This window comes from Tamandua tetradactyla, chromosome 23, assembly GCF_023851605.1.
Source record: "Tamandua tetradactyla isolate mTamTet1 chromosome 23, mTamTet1.pri, whole genome shotgun sequence".
In the NCBI taxonomy this organism is placed as follows: Eukaryota; Metazoa; Chordata; class Mammalia; order Pilosa; family Myrmecophagidae; genus Tamandua; species Tamandua tetradactyla.
The window spans coordinates 10,770,535-10,792,450 of record NC_135349.1 but is presented as its reverse complement, the minus strand read 5'-3'; the positions used below and the strand labels follow the sequence as shown (position 1 = coordinate 10,792,450).

The 21,916-nt window shown below is 46.7% G+C and overlaps 1 protein-coding gene across 3 annotated transcripts; it reads right to left on the bottom strand.

The window, feature by feature from the left end:
• Positions 1 to 259: 259 nt before the first annotated feature.
• Positions 260 to 3,171, bottom strand: CCL24 (C-C motif chemokine ligand 24). Of its 3 annotated transcripts, none has more exons than XM_077140201.1 (4): positions 3,102 to 3,171; positions 2,707 to 2,782; positions 2,428 to 2,545; positions 260 to 1,541 (listed from the first exon to the last, which is right to left on the bottom strand). In XM_077140201.1, exons 1-4 carry the CDS (start codon positions 3,168 to 3,170, stop codon positions 1,382 to 1,384), a joined length of 423 nt encoding a protein of 140 aa, XP_076996316.1. In that variant the 5' UTR covers position 3,171; the 3' UTR covers positions 260 to 1,381. The 3 variants fall into 3 exon arrangements, with proteins under 3 accessions (XP_076996316.1, XP_076996318.1, XP_076996317.1); XM_077140203.1 differs by having other exon boundaries at positions 262 to 1,541; positions 2,707 to 2,880; positions 3,102 to 3,168; XM_077140202.1 differs by having other exon boundaries at positions 262 to 1,541; positions 2,707 to 2,883; positions 3,102 to 3,149.
• Between the last annotated feature and the right edge of the window lie 18,745 nt (positions 3,172 to 21,916).

Here is a 21,916-nt window from a genome sequence, read left to right as displayed (position 1 = left end):
GGAGTCTGCTTCTGGGGAAAACCCTAATCAAGTTGAAAGATCTTATTGTCCCTATTTTATAAATGAGGAAACTCAAGGCTCAGAGAGGTTAAGTGGCATATTTCATGATCACACAGCTTATATAACACAGAATTGGTATGAAGCCCAAAAGTCACTGCTTTTGATTTGTGGGTGTACATCTGGGTTCTGTTTCTCCCCAATTCTTTGAAGTCAAAGCTCACCTCTTATAATTTTAAAGCCTCCTCATGCCTATAAGCAATCACTTGCATATAATGTGCTTTGTTGTCGATTTTTTTTTTAATGCAATTGAATCCAGCTGTGCATGTGTGTTTCTCAAAGTCGATACCAGGAATCCCCAAAGCAGGTGGAGCCCATCTGAGGGTGCCCTGGGCTCAGGCTGCCTTCATCCCCTCCTAGTCTTGGGTAGACCTGTGTCCCCCTCCCCAAGATCCATTTTGGGGCACTTCCTCCACTGTTCACCCCCAACCATGCCCCCTTCCCCAAGAGAGATGAAGAACAGACACAAGATGCAACCATCTGAAAAAGTCACATTTTACCTGGATTGTTATTGGAAAACAGCAATGCTCTTGACCTACAAATCACACGGTATCTTATGCACAGAAAAAAACCAAAATATCTGGGCTCCTTCCTCCCTTCACCAAAACCTGGGGAAAGCCCAATTTAGAGGCAGGTCTCCATCCCCCTTGCTGCAGGGAGCAAGCCTTGCCACAAAGCAGAACATCTCAAAACCCTACCTACCCCCCACCCCCGACCCTGCCCACCACCGTGATCCTCCGTGTCCATCTCCCAAAAAGCAAAAACAAACAAAAAACCCATCACCTAAAAAATGGATTAGTCCTAGCCCATGAGAGGTGTGCAGCTCTGACAGCAGATCCAGTTCAGTTGAGGGGTGCTCTACTTTTGTAATTTGCCAATTTGGGCTTCTATTCACTTGGAGAGCAGGGCATGGCACAGACTTGGAGAGTTTCTAGGGTGGCGGGGAGCTGACAGGTCACGGCCCCCCAGACAGCCCGTAGGCCCCCCGCAGACTGCCTGGAAGCTTTGGGGCAGGCAGGGCGTGTCTGCAGGTGCTGGGTCTCCTGCACCCGGGCTCTGTCAGAGCTTGGGGACTGGGGGAGGGAGAGGGACACACGGCTGCCCCTGCCCCCCTCCCAGGGATGGCGAGGGGCCCAGGATGCATGGAGCTGTTTCTCAGTCCCGGGGGAGCAGACCTCCCTGCCCTGGTTATTCGCACCATAAACACCCTCCCTGGGAGTGATGTTAAGAAAAGGAAAACTGGCTGGCTTATCACCGAGGACTTCCCCCCGGGGGCCCGAGAAAGCGGCACAGATGCTCAGGCTGGGGTGGAAGGGTGCGCTGGTTAGAGGGTGCTGCTATTGGCCAGGTGTCTCCAGAAAGGGATCTTCAGTGCCCTGGGTCTGGTGGAGAACTTCTGCTTGGCATCTAGGTTCTTCATGTACCTCTGGACCCACAGCTGCTTGGGGTTGCTGCAGAACTTCTTGCCCTTCTTGGTGGTGAAGCTGCGGGACAGAACGGCACAGCACACCTGAGGTCTGGCGGGGACCCCGGCCCATCACTCTGACCCCTTCAGCTCCCCACCCCCCACTTCCCTGCACAATAGCTTCTATTTGTGTGTCTGTGTCTCTCTGTTTCCTTGCTGGGTGGAAGAACCGGGAGATGGGGAAGCTGCAGGGCTCAGCTCAGGTCCAGGGGCCTCCCTGGAAGATGGCAGGGGTCCTGCCCTGCCTTTTAGATAAAGTTGGAAGCTGGACTGAAAGGGAGAGAGAAAATCTCTATCTGCAGGGAGGAGGGCAGAGTAGAAGGGCAAAGAAGCTCCACCTCACCCCCGAGCCAAAAAAACAGATGCCCCTGGCCTCTGCAAGCTGGAAAGGTGGTCTGAGAGCGCCCTCTTCTTAAGCAGCTCCGAGCTGGGTGGTGCCTGCCTGGGGAAAATTAATAATCTACATTTCACATTTCTGCTGCCTGCCACTGTTTACAAAGCAAGTTCAACACGCCGTCTCTTGTGAGAGGCTGCTGTGGGCTTATTTGGAGTCTGAAGACTTGGTTATCTGTGACCTTGGACAAGTCACCTTTCTGAGCCTCAGTTGCCCTCTGGAAAATGGGTATAATTATACCTACCTAATAGAATTGTTGAGAGGGTTAGTTAAGATGATATTATAGACCCCAAATAATGCTCTAATATATATTTGGTGCTTAATAAATGATTGTTGAGTTTGAGTCCTCTTGCTAATTTTATGGGTGAGGGAGCTGAGGCTTAGAGAGGTGAAGTGACTTCCCCAAGGCTGTACAGAGCTGGATTCTCCTGTTCTTATTCCTTAGTGACCCTGGTGACACATCTTTCCCTGCCCCGCTCCTGATAGGTGTCGGGGAAGAAATGGTACTTACATCACCCCTGCTCTGGGGCAGACACTCCCATTGGACAGCTGGTAGCTGACAACTCGGTTCTCAGGAATTTGCTTGGAAATAAAGGACATGCAGCAGGAAGAGGGGATGACCGAAAAGTCTAAAAGAGATGGAGAGAGAGGCTCTGGGTCAGCAGATCCCTGCACTGAGCACCTCCGGCCCCTTGGCAGTGTCCCCCACCAGCCCCCCATTGATCGGTCCCCCACCCCAAACCCCACCCCCTGCCGCTGCACGAGAACCTGAGAGCCCCAGGGGTCTTACCTGCAGGGATGAGGTGATCAGCCCAGAGGATCAGGAGCAGGAGGCTGGTGGCAATGGTGGCAAGCCCTGCCATGTCCTGGAAGGCAGGTCAAGCAGCTCAGAAGGCAAAGCGAGTGCAGGAGGAGTGGGCTGGGGACAAGCAGCCTGGGTCCGTGCAGAGCACTCCGACCTCCCCTGCTTTTTATAAGGACACAGAAAGGAGGAAACAGGTGCCGTGGTGCTCCCCTCCCCTCTCCCCCTCCCGGGTTTCCTTGAAAATCCTAGAGCGCCTTCAAGATCTGGAAAGGGGAAGTCATTGGCCAGCTGAGTCAGGGATTATTTGGGGTGATCTCAGAAGGCGGATTGGGACCCTGGCCATGCTTTCCGTCCCTGCGGATCCTGGGTTAGTCCCTTACCTCTGTGAGCCTGTTTCCTCTGCTGAAAATGGGTGAAGTCAATCCAACTCCTTCTTTCCTTCCTTTCATGCATTCATTTATTTACCCAACTCATTAGAAGTGCTGCACGTGCCAGGCATTGGGAGGCTGCCAGAGGGGGACGGGTATGTGATCACGTGTACGGAATGGACTCTTGCAGGTGACAGCAGATGGGCATAGAGGGAACAGGTGCTGTCACCACTCCATCCTTATCCCTTTGCCGTGTTCATGCCCACTAGTTCTTGGGGCCTGGCTGTCCCCAAGCCAGTTCCTGGGTCCCCTGGTGGCAGAGGCCACCCTTAAGCGCTCAGAGCCCACTTCACCCGCGGGCTCCCGGAAAGTGGCAAGTGCTGGAGACTTACGTCCTCCCGGGAAAGCCCTCCAGCCAAGGTCCACTGGAGAGACCGACTCCAGGTCCAGCGTGATCTACGCTGCTTCCTGAGCTTCCCTACGGGATCGAGCCGGTTATCCTCCGTGGAGTGGGACTTTGCTTGCCCGCCCCCCTCCCCCAGGTCTTCCCCCCCCCCCCCCAGCCAGCCTCCCTGGGGAGCATTTCCTGATAAAACGTTTGTCCATAAATCATCATCTTCAAGTCTACTTTGGGGACCCTGCCCTGAGACAAGGTGGGGACCGGGATTGGAAGGACTCGCCACTTCTGCTGGAAGGAGAGTCGGGGTGCGGGAGGAAGGGATGGGGTTCTGGAGAGCAAGGGCAATGCTAACCCCGGGTCCCTTCACAATGCTTCGTAAATCACCGTGCTCAGTTCATGTGGGGGGGACTGTGGGGAGCTTCGTCAAATAGTGGGACATGGTACCCCTTTCCCCACCCCACTCCCCATTCCAGCCCCTCAGCCCCCGAGGCCCCGTGAACTGGCCTTTAGAGTTTCCTTTCTCTGCCACACCCCTTCCCAATCCCGCCCAGCTGTCCTCCCCGCTGCGCTCAGCCTTCTCCCACCTCCCTGCTCTGGGTTCTGGGCACCAGGAACACCTGGCCTGGGAGCTCAGGGTGCACAGCCCTGGGCATCTGCCAGGTCTGAGTTTCCCACTGGACTGTGAACACCTGGGGGCCAATGTCCTGAGCAGATCACCTGCCTCATGGCCAGTTTGTGGAGTGAACTTTGGATGAAATGAGTCAGTTTCCTCTCGATCAGGCTGTCCTACCCGGTTCTGGCTCGGCACAATTGGGGGGTCACACAGGGGGAGCTGGTGGGTGGCGACAAGGTCAAAATTGTTGGGGGTGAGGGGAGCCAGGGTGCCCTCCTTTACGGAGTGAAAAGTGCTGAGGGCACAGCCCAGCTCTCCACCCTCCCTTGGTGGCCTGCGGCCCCTCATTCGTCAGGCCTCACCTGGTGGGGGTGTCGGGAAGGGTCTGAGAAAATGCACTCAAAGCCCTTTACCCAGAGAGGGGATTTTCATGATTGCACTGATCATAGTCCACTCCAGCCTCTGCTCCTCACCTATGCAGAGGGGATGGCCTGCTGTCTGCCTGGAGTTTAGGGCTGGGTGGGTGCTGGGAGCTGGGTGGGGTTTGGAGAAGTCAGGATTCCCCAACAGAGGCGGCAGAGGGCAGGAGGAAGCAGGGTGGGTGATTTGCAGCGAGGCATTCCAACCCCATGTCGCAACAAGAATGGGGTGGGAGAAGGGCATGGGGTGGGAGGTTTAGGGTGGGGTGCCTTACTCTCGATTAGTAACACCCCGTAGGGGCTTTTGAAGGCCTTTTTTACAGTTAAAAACAAAACAAAGAACACCACCCATTCTTCATGCTCTATCCAGAGAAGTAGATAAGGCAGGGATTCCAAACTCTATTTTACAAAGGGAAAGACTGAAATCTGCAAAGGGTCAGTGACTACCCACCATCACAAAGCCAAAGCTAGAACCCACTGTGTCCAGTTCCCAAAGGGGGCACTTGTGCCCTTCCCCGTTGAAGAGGGGAACCCAGACTCCAGAAGGATTACCTAAAGCAAGAACGGGAAGAGGGGAGCAGAATCACAAGGGAAAGGGAGGGAAGGAAAGGACCCAATGAGTATGGGGAGTGCAAGTGTGGGAAAGGGAGGTGGGAGGTGGAAGGAGAGAAGGAGGAGAAGAGATGGGGAAAGGCCCTGCGTGGGACAGGACTCCCAGGGGTGTACGTCTCCCTGGCAACGTGGGACAGGACTCCCGGGGCGAGCCGGGATCTGATGTCGTGAGACTGAGAAGGCCTTCTTTTCTTTTATTTTTTTTAGATGGAAAAATGGAATATATTTTTTCTTTTTCATTTTTTTATTAATTTTTAAATTAAAAAAAAATATGACAAGAAACACAAACATTCTTAACATATGATCATTCCGTTCTACATATATAATCAGTAATTTACAGTATCATCACATAGTTGCATATTCTTCATGATCATTTCTTAGAACATTTGCATCCATTCAGAAAAAGAAAGAGACAACAGAAAAAGAAATAAAACGAAAACAGAAAAAAAAATTATATATTCCATTTCCCTTACCCCTCCCTTTCATTGATCACTAGCATTTCAAACTAAATTTATTTTAACATTTGTTCCCTCTATTATTTATTTTTATTCCATATGTTCTACTCATCTGTTGACAAGGTAGATAAAAGTAGCATCAGCCACAAGGTTTTCACAATCACACAGTCACATTGTGAAAGCTGTATCATTATTCAGTCATCATCAAGAAACATGGCTACTGGAACACAGCTCTACATTTTCAGGCAGTTCCCTCCAGCCTCTCCATTACATCTCGAATAACAAGGTGATATCTACTTAAAGCGTAAGAATAACCTCCAGTGTAACCTCTCGACTCTGTTTGGAATCTCTCAGCCATTGACTCTTTGTCTCATTTCACTCTTCCCCCTTTTGGTCGAGAAAGTTTTCTCAATCCCTTGATGCTGAGTCTCAGCTCATTCTAGGGTTTTTGAGAAGGCCTTCCTGACCAAAACGGGTTACGAAAGAAATGATACAAAATAGTGTCGGTGGCTGAGAGATTTCAAACAGAGCCAAGAGGTGATCCTGGAGCTTATTCTTACACATTTTATAGAAATCCCCTTTTTAGTTTATGATGTATTGGAGTGGGCGGAGGGAAGTACCTGAAACTGTTGAGCTGTGATACAGTAGCCTTGATTCTTGAAGACGATTGTAAAAGGATATGGCTTTTACAATGTGACTGTGTGATTGTGAAAACCTTGTGGCTAGCGCTCCCTTTATCCAGGGTGTGGACGGCTGAGTCAAAAAAATAAGGGCAACGGGTGTACGGGTAGTTTAGTTAGGTTAGAATACCTCCCTTCCATGTGGGAGACCCAGGCTTGATTCCCAGACCATGCACCCAAAAAAATAAAAATAAGGGCAGTGGTGGCTCAGTGGGAAGAATTCTCACCTGCCGAGCTGGAGTCCCAGGTTCAATTCCCGGAGCCTGCCTATGCCAAAAAAAAAAAAAAAAAAAGGTGGAGGGGGAATATGGGATTTATGGTTTTTATTATTTTTTATTTCTTTTTCTGGGGAGATGAAAATGTTCTAAAAAATGATCATGGTGATGAATACACAACTATGGGATGATACTGTGAGCCATTGATTGTAGACTTTGGATGGACTGTGTGGTGCATGAAGATATCACAATACAAAAAACTGGGGGGAGAGGCGACGAGGACCAGTGTGAGGACACCAGAATCCCCTCCCCCCCCCCCACGGCTCCAATGCAGTCTCCCAGCATCCTGAGGGGGGCCCTGCCAATCTCTTGGTCTCGGGGTCTCCATCTGGCAAGTGAGGGTCTTGGGCAGATCTGCCTTTTCCCAAGGGTGGCAGCCACGCTACCAGTGGTGATACAAGGATGGACATTTTCCATTCAGTTTAAATGTGTTTTATTATGGTTGCCTTCGGTGACAAGGGATTTTATGCTTACGGTGGTGATACAAAAATTTTTTAGAGGAAAAAAAATTAGTTGACAAAAAAACAAAGCTGAGAACATCAGAAGAGATGGTATGCAGGAAGGACAAAAGTTGTGACAATGGCCCAAGAATATCCAAAGGCTGGCAAAGGTGGCCAAGGTGCCTTTGCCCTCCTGCATTCTGTATGCCAAGGAAGCAGAGCCCAGGGACAGGGGAGGAGGGGGCAGGGGGCAGAGCAACATCTAGGAAAAGAGCTGAAGGGGAGGGGAGCAGAGCTGCGCCCGGTGGGAGAGCAGCGGGCGGTGGTCCTGACCTCCCAGACTGCAGCAGGACGGTGGCCTGGCGGCCTGCCCCGGGCTGAGCCACACCCTGAAGAGTGGTGAGGACCAGAGTCCAGCAATGGTCAGCAGCCGATGTGGTGAGGGGGCCCAAGACACGTCTCCAAGAGAGAGAAGCAGCTGGAAGAAGTGGGCTGTTGGGCTTGGACAAGAAACAACCTCAAATGCTGCAAACCTGTCCCAGAAAGGGAGAATTGGAGTTGGTAGCCCCGATTAGCCCCAAAGCAGAGCACAGGCAGAGGATCCCATTTAACAGATGAGGACACTAAGGCAAGGAGAGGGACCAGCTGGAGCAGAGAGAGCCCCAGTAGCTGTAGGAAAGTGCTGAGCACTTGAGATCCCTCAGCTCCATTAATTATTCCCATTTTATACACAAGGTAACTGAGGAAGGGGCAGAGCTGGCATTTAAGCTGGGGTCCTTCAGATTTCAAGGTTCATTGGTGCCTCCCAAAAGTGGAGCTCATCTCTGACCTTGCAGGTGGTGGGACCATGCGGTTTTGAGGTTAACCAAGTTAACAAGTTCGGATCTGTGCATTAGTTGACTTGATTGGATCTCCTGGCAGGTGTGTGTGATGGGAAGAGGCTGGGGGTAGGGGCTGGTTGGGAGTTAGAGCAACTGTCCAGGGAGGACAATGAGGACCCAATCTGGGACAGGAGCAGAGGAGAATTCAATCTGGCTGCACTTCCCTTGCCAGATCTACCGGGAGAGCCTGGGAGAGAGGGAGTTACAGAATCTGAGGAGCCCCCCAGGATACCAGTCCCCACCCCAGCTTCATTTCCAGGTTCTGGGTAAGAAAACTCAAGATTCCCTAAGACCACTTCTAGGAAGTCAGTCCCAAACTCATCTGTTCAAGCCTGTCCCTAAACCCTGGAAAAATGAGCCAGTAGCCGTGGCCCCAAAAGGACCACCCTCCAGAGTTGAGAGCAGCCTGCCAAGTTCAAGTCTTACTAGCTGTGTGACTGAGGTTACTTAACGCCTCCATGCTTCAGTGTCCTCATCTGTGAAATGGGAAATATCCACCTTGTGGGGTTCTTGTGAGGACCCTGTCTAGTGTTGATTGAGTGCCCCCCAAATGGTGGATGTTCTTATGGCTGTCACTTTTCCTACAACCTACTGGCTAGCTGATGAGTTGACTGAACAGACCACAGTCCAGCTCTTCTGTGAGGTTGAGTGAATGCTCACATTTTGTCTTTACAGGTACTCCTGTAGGGCAGATGTTCTTATTCTCATTGCATGAAGCTGTGCAGCAACTTGTTCACGATCAGACAGTCCTTGACTCTACCTCAGACTTGCAGCTGAAGCGGAGTTTCTAGCACATAAAGCGTGGTGAGGGAGAGACAGGTTAAGAAAGAGAGGGAATATGAACAAGCTGATTCTAGAATTCATATGGCAATGCAAGGGAGTCAAATTGCCAAAACAGTTTTGAAAAAGAAGAAAGACTCACACTTTTTTTTTATGATCACTCTGTTCTACATATACAATCAGTAATTCACAATATCATCACATAGTTGCATATTCATCATCATGATCATTTCTTAGAACATTTGCATCAATTCAGAAAAAGAAAGAAAAAGACAACAGAAAAAGAAATAAAATGAAAACAGAAAAAAAATTATACATACCATACCCTTTACCCCTCCCTTTCATTGATCACTAGCATTTCAAACTAAATTTATTTTAATATTTGTTCCCGCTTTTACTTATTTTTATTCCATATGTTCTACTCATCTGTTGACAAGGTAGATAAAAGTAACATCAGACACAAGGTTTTCACAATCACACAGTCACATTGTGAAAGCTATATCATTATCAATCATCAAGAAACATGGCTACTGGAACACAGCTCTACATTTTCAGACAGTTCCCTCCAGCCTCTCCATAACACCTTAACTTAAAAGGTGATATCTATTTAATGTGTAAGAATAACCTCCAGGATAACCTCTCCACTCTGTTTGGAATCTCTCAGCCATTGACGCTTTGTCTCATTTCACTCTTCCCCCTTTTGGTCAAGAAAGTTTTCTCAATCCCTTGATACTGAGCCTCAGCTCATTCTAGGGTTTTTCTCAACCACTTGAAGCTGAGTCTCAGCTTATTCTAGGATTTCTGTCCCACGTTGCCAGGAAGGTCCACACCCCTGGGAGTCATGTCCCACATAGACAGGGGGAGGGTGGTGAGTTCGCTTGTTGTGTTGGTTGGAGAGAGAGGCCACATCTGAGTAACAAAAGAGGTTCTCTTGGGGGGGTGACTCTTAGGTCTAATTTTAAGTAGGCTTGACCTATTCTTTGTGGGGTTAAGTTTCATATGAACAAACCCCAAGACTGGGGACTCAGCCTATAGCTTTGGTTGTCCACACTGCTTGTGAGAATATCAAGAATTCAATTTGGGGAGGTTAAATTTCCCCCCGTTCTCACCATTCTCCAAAGGGGACGTTGCAAATACTTTTTTATTCACTGATCAAATTACTCTGGGGTTCTTCGGGGCATCACTCTGGACAAACCAACAAAATCTCATGTCCTACTCAAGGTTCCGTATATTATGGTCTTCAATTAAGCTATCTACATACATTATATTAGGAAATGCACTAGTCAAAACACAAATTCTGTACCAAATAAACATTTTTTTGCTATAGTCTCACACATAAGTTGAAATTTTTAAATATTAATTACCATCTATTTTCAGCACCCTGCAGTGATGACATTCCTTTGTTCCCCCTCATGCAAAAATATTTTTTAAATTTGTACATTTAGTCACTATCATTATACACTCTAGGTATTTCAAGATTATACCACCTCAATCTTTATCGTCTATCTTTCTTTCTGATTTCATTTGTGCCCCCAGCCCTCCTCCCTCTATCATTCTCATATTCAGCTTCATTCAGTGTTCTAACATAATTGTATTACAGTTAGGTAGTATTGTGCTGTCCATTTCTGAGTTTTTATATTCAGTCCTGTTGCACAATCTGCTTCCCTTCAGTTCCATTTACCCAATATCTTAACCTATTTCTATTTCCTGATGGTCTCTGTTACCAACTAAATATTCCAAGTTCACCCATTAATGTCAGTTCATATCAGTGAGACCATACAGTATTTGTCCTTTTGTTTCTGGCTAATCTCACTCAGCATAATATTCTCAAGGTCCATCCATGTTGTTACATACTTCATAACTTTATTCTGTCTTACGGCTGCATAATATTCCATCATATGTATATACCACAGTTTGTTTAGCCACTCTTCTGTTGATGGACATTTTGGCTGTTTCCATCTCTTTGCAATTGTACGTAATACTGCTGTAAACATTGGTGTGCAAATGTCCATTTGGGTCCTTGCCCTCATGTCCTTTGAGTAGATACCTAGCAATGGTAATGCCGGGTCATATGGCAATTCTTTATTTAGCTTTTTGAGGAACCGCCAAACTGCCTTCCACAGCCGTTGTATCATTTGACATTCCCACCAACAGCGGATAAGTGTGCCTCTTTCTCCACTTCCTCTCCAGCACTTGTCGTTTTCTATTTTATTGATAATGGCCATTCTGGTGGGTGTGAAATGATATCTCATTGTGGTTTTGATTTGCATTTCTCTAATGGCCAGGGAAGTTGAGCATCTCCTCATGTGCCTTTTGGCCATTTGTATTTCCTCTTCTGAGAAGTGTCTGTTCAAGTCTTTTTCCTATTTTGTAATTGGATTGGCTGTTTTTTTGTTGTGGAGTTGAACAATCTCTTTATGTCGTTTCCAAATATTGTCTCCCATTGTGTAGGCTGTTTTTTACTTTCTTGATGAAGTTCTTTGATGTGCAAAAGTGTTTCATTTTGAGGGGTTCCCATTTATTTATTTATTTCTTCAATGCTCTTGCTTTGGGTGTAAAGTTTATAAAACCGCCTCCAAGCATAAGATTTATAAGATATTTTCCTACATTTTCTTCTAACAGTTTTATGGTCTTAGATCTAATGTTTAAGTCTTTGATCCATTTTGAGTTAACTTTTGTATAGGATGTGAGATATGGGTCCTCTTTCATTCTTTTGCATATGGATATCCAGTTCTCTAGGCACCATTTATTGAAGAGATTGTTCTGTCCCAGGTGAGTTGGCTTGACTGCCTTATCAAAGATCAATTGTCCATAGATGAGAGGGTCTATATCTGAACACTCTATTCAATTCCATTGGTCAATATATCTATCTTTATGCCAGTACCATGCTGTTTCGACCACTGTAGCTTCATAATATGCCTTAAAGTCAGGGAGCGTGGGACTCACACTTCTTGATTTCAAAACTTACTACAAAGCTGGCATTTGCATAAACATATGGATCAATGGACTAGAAGCGAAAATCTGGAAATAACCCCATACATGTATGGCTAATTGATTTTTGGCAACGGTGCCAAGATTTTCAGTGGGAGAAAGAATAGTCCTTTCCACCAATGGTGCTGGGATAACGGGACAGCCCCATACAAAAGAACGAATTTGGACCCCTACCTCACAACATTTACACACATTAGCTCAAGATGGACCGAAGACATAAATGTAAGAGCTAAAAACCATAAAACTCCTAAAAGAAAACTTAGATGTAAATCCTTATGACTTAGATTAGGCAATGGTTTCTTAAATATGACACTAAAAGCCAAAGCAACAAAATAATAGACAAATTGAACATCATCAAAATTAAAAACTTTGTGAATCAAAAGACACTGTAAAGAAAGAGAAAACCTAAAAAATAGGAGAAAATATTTGCAAATCATATATCTGATAAAGCTCTAGCATCCAGAAAATATAAAGAACTCCTACAACCCAACAATAAAAAGACAACCCAATTAAATCATGGACAACGGACTTTCCCAAAGAAGAAATTCAAGTGGCCAACAAGCATACATGCCAACACCAAAGTTCAGCACCATTAGCCATTAGGGAATTCCAATCAAAACCACAATGAGATACTACTTAACACCATGAGAATGACTAAAACAGTTCTTTTTTTAGGGAAAATAACCACTGTTGGTAAGAATGTGGAGAAATTGCACCATCATCCATTGCTGGTGGGGATGCAAAATAGTGCAGCCACTATGGAAAACAATTTGGCAGTTCTTCAAAAAGTTAAAGATAAATTTACATATGACCCAGCATTTCCACTCTGAGGGATACACTCAGGAGAACTGAAGACATGTATCCACACAAAAATTTGTGCACTGTCCATAGCAGCATTATTTAAAACAGTCAGAAGGCAGAAGCAATCCAAGTATTTATCAAGAGACAAATGGATAGACAAATTGTGGTATATACACACAATGGAGTATTCTTTAGTCATAAAATGGAATAAAGTTCTGATCCCTCCTATAACATGGACGAACTTTGAAACCATTAAGCTAAACAAAAGAAGACAGACACAAAAACCATATTATATGTATTCCAGAATAGGAAATAGGAAAATATATAGAAACTGATGGAGCTACTGAAAGTAGATTAGTGGTTCGTAGGAGAAAAGGGAAATTGAATGATATGACATTTCTTCTGAGAGTGATGGAAATACTCTGGAATTAGAGAGCAGCGACGTTGCACAACATGGTGATACATTAAAAACCACTGATGTGTACATTTTTAAAAAGTTTAAAATGGTGAATTATGTTATGTGAAGTTTATCAAGGGAGGGAGGGAGGAAGAAAGGGAGGGAGGGAGAGAAGGAATGGGGAAAGGAGATGAAGAGGTTTCCAAGATGTTTATTTGAAAGGCAAGGTCTTATAGCTTTATACAGCTACTTCCAATCCCAAAGACCTCACCTGCCTCCCTTAAATGGACCTGGCCTAGCAGGGCACAGGTAGGTGGGAAGCAGTGGGTTTTTTTTTTTTTTTTTAATTTTTAAAAAAATACTAAAAAACACCAAACCAACACAAACATTCTAACTTTTGATCATTCCTTTCGACATATATAATCAGTAATTCACAGTATCATCACACAGTTGCATATTCATCATCATGATCATTTCTTGGAACGTTTGCATCTATTCAGAAAAAGAAATAAAAAGAAAACAGAAAAAAAATTCATACATACCATACCCCCACCCCTCCCCCTCCCCGATCACCAGCATTTCACTCTAAATTTATTTTAACATTTTTCCCCCTATTTTCATCTTTATTCCATATGTTTTACTCGTCTGTTGATAAGGTAGATAAAAGGAGCATCAGACACAAGGTTTTCACAGCCACACAGTCACATTGTGAAAGCTGTATCGTTATACAATCATCATCAAGAAGCATGGCTACTGGAGCACAGCTCTACATTTTCAAGCAGTTCCCTCCAGCCTCTCCATTACATCTTGGATAACAAGGTCATATCTATTTAATGGGTAAGAATAACCTCCAGGATAACCTCTCGACTCTGTTTGGAATCTCTCAGCCATTGACACTTTGGCTCATTTCACTCTTCCCCTTTTGGTCGAGAAGGTTTTTCTCAATCCCTTGATGCTGAGTCTCAGCTCATTCTAGAGTTTTTCTCAATCCCTTGATGCTGAGTTTCAGCTCATTCTAAGATTTCTGTCCCACGTTGCCAGGAAGGTCCACACCCCTGGGAGTCATGTCCCACGTAGACAGGGGGAGGGTGGTGAGTTACTTGTTGTGTTGGCTGGAGAGAGAGGCCACATCGGAGAAGCAGTGGGTTTTTTTCTCAGACTTCCCATACCCTGGGCATCTTCTGTGGACCCCATGGAAGCATCCTGAAAGAACTGAAGCTTTTGGGGCCTCAGCCACTCTCTCTTTTTTTTCTTCCCACATGACCATCTTCAAGCCCCAATGTTCTCTTTCTCTGTCCCTTCTTACATCAACACCTACCCTATAGACAGGCAATCAAAGGCCTTTGCTCTGCATTTAAAGTATTCTAGGCCTCTGCAAATGAGGACAAGGGGAGCCAAGTTTCTCACTATTAGAGAAGGGAGTTGAACATCTGGAAAGGTGCCCTGGCTGGAGTCCTGCCCCTATCACTTGCTTATTAGGTGACCCCGTGCAAAGTGCTTAATTAACTTCTCTGGAACTTGGCTCCTTTCTCTGCAGGAGGGAGAAAGAGAGAAACCCCACTTCCCAGGACTGCAGGGGACTCTCCCATCTCCATTTGAGGGACAACGCTCCAGGCTTGCGTTCTGTGACACCGTGAAACATCACAAGTCCACTAAAGCCTCACTTGATTCCTCTGAACTCTTATTTGATCCTCGAATCATCCTCGTTTTACCAATAAGAAAATCAAGGCTCAGAGAGGTAAGATGGCCTGCCCCAAAGCCTTGGTGCAGCAGGGCTGGTCCTTCAGCGTCCTGTTAAAGAAGCTGCCCCCTACCAGGGTGCCACGTGGGTGCTGTTGCCATGTCGAGCCCACTTTCTTAGGAGCTGTCAAACCCACCCCTTCCTTTTGACTCTTATTGTCAGTACCTTCAGTCAGGCTCTCATCAGCTTTCTACAAGATTCCTGCCCCAGCCTCCTAATTGAAGGGGCTGCTTTTGGACATCGGGGGCTTTCCCTGGGGCTGGAAGCAGGGGAGATGTCTGGAGGGCACTGGGAGCCAGGGTGGGGAACAACAGGGAAAAGGATTCAGGAGAGCAGACTGGGGTGTCACCGCTGTCTGTGCTATTCCCCACCCTCGCTGTCCAACACACACAGACCTAGGAGATAGGGAGAGTCCTGGGAGCCACTTACCTCCAGGTGACAAAGTGACAGCCTTGGCATCAAGTGCAGAAATGTTTTCCCCTTATTTATTAGCTCTAGGGTGGCAAGGAGAGTGGGAGGGGAAGAGGGTCCTCCAGAGGAGGGAAGGGAATCTCCTTGTTTTGCTTGACGTTGAGGAGCCCAAGGATAATGAGGTCTCTTCAGAAACTGGCTCTGCGGCAACAGGTTGACCTTGTCAGGGATGGATGCGCTGGAGTGGGGTGGCAGTCTCCAACAGATCCGAGTGAGCCACTATTGGCATGAACTTCTCCCCACACACCCCAGCAGCCCAGCTGTTCAGCTTCAATCATGGAAGGGGTGTGCCCCAGTGAGTGGGGGTGGGTGGACAGGTGGCAGCTGTGGACTGCCATGCCCTTTGGTCTCCTGACGGAAGGGCTTTCAAGAGCTTCCTTTGAACAGAATCGGGGAGGCACAGATGGCAGCTGAACACAAGGGAAAGGTTAACCAGCTGGCCCACCTGGACAAGTGAACTGGTATGGCTTCAAGCCAAAGGGGCTGAGGAGCCCCCCTTCTCTATCTCAGCGTCACTGATGCCTCCTAGGTACTGGTGCTCAAGGAGTTAATAGGTAAAGCTCTGTTGTAGTTTGCTAGCTGCCGGAATGCAACACACCAGAGATGGATTGGCTTTTAATAAAAGGGGATTTATTTTGTTAGTTCTTCAGAGGAAAGGCAGCTAACTTTCATCTGAGGTTCTTTCTTACATGGGAAGGCACAGGATGGTCTCTGCTGGTCTTCTCTCCATGCCTCTGGGTTCCAGCAACTTTCCCCAGGGTGACTTCTTTCCGCATCTTCAAAGGCCTGGGCTGAGCTGCGAGTGCTGCAATGAGGTATGCTGAGCTGCTTAGATTGTGCTAAGTTGAGCTCTCTCATTTAAGCACCAGCCAATTGAGTCAAACGTCATTCATTGCAGCAGGCATGCCTCCTAGCTGACTGCAGATGTAATTAGCAACAGATGAGGTTCACGTACCATTGACTCAAGTCCACAGCAACAGAACTAGGTGCCTTCACCTGGCCAAGTTGACAACTGAATCTAACTACCACATGTCCACCCCTTGTCAACTTGGCAACTGCATGCATCACCTTAAACAATATTAAGGTGCAAAAAATTCTCTTTTGGCTGCGGACCTGTGAATCTCAAAACAAATTGTCCGGTGCCAATATGCAAAGGAGAATATTCACAGGATATAGGTTTTCATTTCCATGAAATGAAAGGGAGAAATTGGAAGAACACAGATGTAAAACCTGCAGGGCAAACACCATTGGATTTCAAAGTCTGAAAGTTCTTCATCCTTCAGCTTTAGAAAGTGGCAGTCCCACCCCTTCCAAGGGCCTATGCAGTGGCCCGCCTCTTTCCAAATCAACCTCGGGGAACATTGAGGAGACCACCTCTCGGCTCCACTCTCTCCAGGCATCAGAGCCACACCTGGGCTCTCTGCCATTTCTGGGGCACACGCTCAACCCCTCCATGTGGTGGCAGCCAGGCTCTCCCAGTCCCCCAAGGAGCGTGCTACACTTTTTCCAAGGCCTGAGGCTATACAACTCTTCCACTGCAATGAGAGGGGAGACTCATCCTCGCCCTTCAGGGTAAAATCACCCTCTCCACGCATATGGGTGGGTCCATGCTCCTGGCCAAGGTTTCTTGGCTTCAGACCTGAGCTTCCATGGTTCTTACTCTGCAAACTCTAATCTCTCCCTTTTGTGTCCTCCTTTGTCAAGATTGGCAGTGGTTCCATTTACACCAACAGTCTCTTCAAGCGCTCCAAGACTTCTCCATCATTCTCTTTCAGTTCCTCCAAAATCTTCTCCTTACCCATCCAAAAAACGGTTCCAACATATCTGGTATTTGCAAACCGCAGCAGCACCCCACTCTCCGGTACCAAATCTGTTGTAGTTTGCTAGCTGCTGGAATGCAACATACCAGAGATGGATTGGCTTTTAACAAAAGGGGATTTATTTTGTTAGTTCTTCAGAGGAAAGGCAGCTAACTTTCATCTGAGGTTCTTTCTTACATGGGAAGGCACAGGATGGCCTCTGTTGGCCTTCTCTCCAGGTTCCAACAACTTTCCCCGGGGTGACTTCTTTCTGCATCTCCAAAGGCCTGGGCTGAGCTGCGAGTGCTGCGATGAGGTATGCTGAGCTGCTTAGGCTGTGCTATATTGTGCTCTCTCATTTAAGCACCAGTCAATTGAGTCAAAAATCATTCATTGCAGCAGGCACGCCTCCTAGCCGACTGCAGATGTAATTAGCAACAGATGAGGTTCACGTACCATTGACTCAAGTCCACAGCAACAGAACTAGGTGCCTTCACCTGGCCAAGTTGACAACTGAACCTAACTACCACAAGTTCCAAGGAGGCCAATTTCAGTTTGCTAGGAAAGAAGACCTCTGTGGTGGGTCAAGCTGTCCCAGAGACAGAGACAGATCTGACTATCTTGGAAGATAATGACTCTCCATCAAGGAGCACCTCTTAGCAGTGTTCCACATAAGAAATCCAAGCTTCAGTGAGCATATCCCATCCCGCTCTGGGATTCTGTGATATAGTGAAAAACCCCTTTCAGACTCAATGCCGTAGACCTCACTGGAAAGACAGACACACAAATAAGCTAGGACAATATGGTAGAATAAGGTATTGGGAGCTGAGCAATTAAGAACGTGGACTTTAGAGGTCATTCGGATCCTAGTTGTGGAATTGAAGCCTTTCCTTTCTAGGGGTGTTGTGAGGATCGAGCAAACCACTCTATAGAAAGTTCTTGGCATTGCACCTGGGCTATATAGTGAATGCTAATAAGCAGGAGTGGTTGCCATTGCCAGGTACCTTGGGCTCTCTGGGTACAAAGGAAGGAGAAGCTCTTCTTGGGGGACTTGGGAAGCTTCAGAGAGGATGGGTCAGAGCTGGCAGGTGGAAAAGAGATCAAGGGCATCCCAGGCTGGGGGGAAGAGGACGGGCAGAGAGAAACCTGGTGAAGGAAAAAACTGAGCAATGGGAGGTGGCTGAGTTCCTGGAAGGTGATGGGAGGAGGTGAGGACAGAAGGTTGGGGTGGGGGGAGGGGGGCAGGGGGGCAGGGATAGCTCACAGTAACTCATGCCTCCTGCTCCAAATGCAGCTAGTGGGTTGGTTCTTAAACCTCTCCAGGGAAGGCACCATTGTCCTCTCTTCCCCACATCTCATCACATCTTTAGTCTTGTTGATTCCACCTAACAACTCCCAGATCCATCTGTTCCTTCTCCAATTCTGCGGCCTCTAATTCGTCCCCCTCCCCCCCCAATCTGTTGTGTGTGCAGTTGCAGAAAAGTTTCTCCTAAAATGTGAACCAGTCCTGGTCCCTCTCCTGCCTAGAATTCTTCACTGCTCACCAACAATAGTTATTTTCCAAAGTTCATCCATTTTCTCATTAGTTTCGTTATTTTTACCATTTCTACCTACCCCTCAATCTACTATACACTTAATGTTTTTTTAAAAATTGGCTTTAGGATGGGCAACAGTGGCACAGTGGCCGAGTGCTCACCTGCCATGCTGGAGACGGATTCGATTCTCGGTGCCTGCCTATGCAAAAAAAAAAAAAAGGTTTTATTCCTTTAGTGATCTTGCTTCTGTGAAGTTTGCCAGGAACATGGCCTCAAGGAATTATTTCCATTTTGCTTTGCAAATTGTGAACAAATCATAGTACAAGTTTGCTGCTTTGCCTCAGATGGAAGGTATTGGATTTTTACTTTAAATATCCTGTACTTAGGCTGATTTTGTTCCACTGATATTCACTGATGTTCTTAGACTTCCAAGGAAACTGCTTAAAAATCAACCAGGTCAATTAGTGGCTAAGAGAGATCAAATAGAGTCACGAGGCTATTCTGAAGGCTACTCTTATGCAAGCTTCAGTTAGACAGTGCTAATTGCCATGGTTTGTTAAACCCCAATCAACTTCCCTCTTGTTGACTCTTAAGAACACCAGGGGCTTGAACTGAGACTTTATAAAAGTTTCATGCATGAAGTTTGTTTTCTTGGAACCTATAATTTCTGGAGGGTTCTTAGGCCACATAAATCCTGAAACCCCAGAGGGGCCAGCCACTGTGAGATCATCAACTAATCTCATCCCCTTATCCTTTAGTGTCGACACCCCTTCTCAACATGCACAAAGTCAGAACTGGCATTGCCTAAAGATCTCTATAGACTGGCAGAGGGATCAAAAGAGAAGGAGGAATTATGACAGAAAATAGGATTTAACAAATGAGTATGACTGCTGAATTACTATATTGATGTTTCTTCTAGCCTCCAGTGTTTTGGAGCAGCTGAAAGGAAAAATCCAAAATAGTGGAATGGTGACCCATAACAAACTCTGAAATCTGTTCTATAACTATTTGTCGAAGTGTTCTTTGAATATTATTGCTTTTTCTTTCTTTTATTTGTATATATGTTATATTTCACAATAAAAAAGTTTTTAAAATTGGCTTTAAATTATTTTCTTACTATAATCGAAAAATATCTGTGAAATCGCAGGTTCAGGTACTAGCTATATATTTTTTCTAGCGATTAAAGTAAACCAGTGATTTCTAGCCCAGGCACTTCCTAAACAAACAAAAGAGACCAACAAAAACAAACAAAACACAGTTCAACAAATGGTGCTGCGATAACCGGATACTCACATGGAAAAAGAATGAAATGTGACTCCGCCATACAGCATACAAAAGAAAAATACAATGAAAGTAAACCAGGTATGCATGCATGTGTATCTCATCTGTAGCAGAAGTTATCCACGCTTCACCCATATCCTCTTGCCCTTTCCAATTCAGGGCACGCTAGTCTGACTTCCCACTGCTAGCGCCTGGCTGCCTCTGCACCCAGGGCCCCAGCTGACCTGCTGTGAAGTGGGGCTTGGGGACTCCACATGCGAGAAGCTGATGCCAACACCAACCGGAATTAGCAAACCTCTCAGCAGGTCTTGGCTGACACACTGGTAAAGCAGGGCCAGTGATGTGCTGGAAACTGTTTACCAACTGGTGCAGGGGGCGGGTAGGGATGGTTCTGATTAGCAGTGTTTGGTGTTTTCCATGGTGTAAATCTTCCCATCATGGTTGACCTCACGCCACCAACCTGATGTCCCTGAAGGTGAAGTTGGGAAGAGATTTGCCTGGGACCCAGGGTAAGATCTTAGGAGGTTCAGGGTCCCTGAGTCCTAGGAGATAGAAGGGTGGGGAAAGAGAGGTGTGGAAAAGGAGGTTGTAAGATATTGACTGACCTGAGGCTCACCCAAAGCAGGGGGTAAGGAGGAGGGAGGAGCTATAAGCATGTGCCCAAGGGGACTTCTGATGGTCCCTAGCTGGGGAGGCTCAGCCCTGCAAAGGTGAGGAATCCCAGGGCAGGAGGGGACAGGAAGCCCTAGCCACTATCCTGCCCTGAGAGTAGGTCTCATCATTCCCCTTGTAGAAACAGCTCCAGCTTGGAAGCCTGGGAAGGACCAGATTTTGCTGATCCACAAAATCTGGGGACCAAGGACCTCATTAAAGGAGAACTGAAAGGGTACTCTTCCTGAAGGACTCACACAGCTGGTTTTCCTTCCCTAAGACAGAAAAACCTTAAGCTGGAGCTGTGCTGGCAGAGGCCCAAATCCCTTTGCTGGGCCTCCCACTAAGCGTGGGTCCGGAAAAAGGCACATTCTGCCCTTCATGTCACCTTAAAACTCATGGGGGTTGGTTGGCATAGTTTGGAATCTTATGCTTCTGGGAGTCTCAGAAACAGTTAGTGCAGGGCAATCCCATGCTGCGGAGAGCTGGCTGTTGTGGAGTCAGTCATCTGACTTCCCCCCTTTAGGAGGGTGTCAATTTGCCTCCATTTCCTTCTCCATGCATTGGCCCTACGAGTGCCTGCTTGCCTCACCTCAATGAGCTATGGAGAAGCTCAAACGAAAAGCCACAAAGTGCTTTGTAAACTGCAAGCGTTGAGCAGAAGCAAGTGATGGAATCACAATGATCTATCTACCAAAGACCTCTGGAAACTAGCTCCTGCTCAGTAGCTCAGTGACTCTGTTGGCAGAGAAAGTTCACAAGTGAGCTGGATAAGTTAGTTACCTGTTAAGTTTTAGGGTCTTGGGGGAAGTATAGACCTCCAGTAGCCCCAGGAGAGATGGAAAGCACCAAGACAAACAATGTCATCTCAACACCAACCCTCATACTGTGCTCTCAATCATCTCTGCCCTCAGGAAGCTAATAATCTTGCCAGGGAGACAAAGCACACAAGAAATCTCACTCTTTCCTCCTCTTGACATATTATTTCTTCCAGAAACTCTGACAAGTGCCTAGTGATTTCTGCCTCCCCTGTCCTGGTCCTTCTCTCCAGTTTCTGCTGCTAACTAAAGAATGGCCCCTTACAAGGAAGGATCTCCTTCTGGGCAGAGTCTCCAGAAATGTGACGATTCTAAATGGATAAGCCATTGATACAGCTCGCACGGTTCTGACCATTTTGCAATGTTTGAGAGATGCCGATTCCAGCTCTGCTACTTACTAGCTGAGTAGGCAAGTCATTTGCTCTCCCCGGGCCTCAATTTTCCCATCTGTAAGATGGGCATTGTGATCCCCGCTCTGTGTAAAAATCTCTTGTGTTGTCACGGGCATAGCTGACATGGTGAGTGTGAGATGGAGAGTCCTATTCAAATGTGAAGGCTCCAAGAGCTGCTTGGCTGTGACATAGGTCTTGATTCTTGGGAAGGAATGCAGAACACAGGAAATGGTAAATGTGTGGGTATATACAAAGAACCAGCTTTTTTTTTTCCCTCGCAATTTATTTAAAAATATATGACTGTTAAAAGCCAAAATAAAAGACATCGTACTGTGGTGTTCATTATATAGGGAGGTTGTAACACATATAAGAACTGTAGCATAAAAGATGAGAGG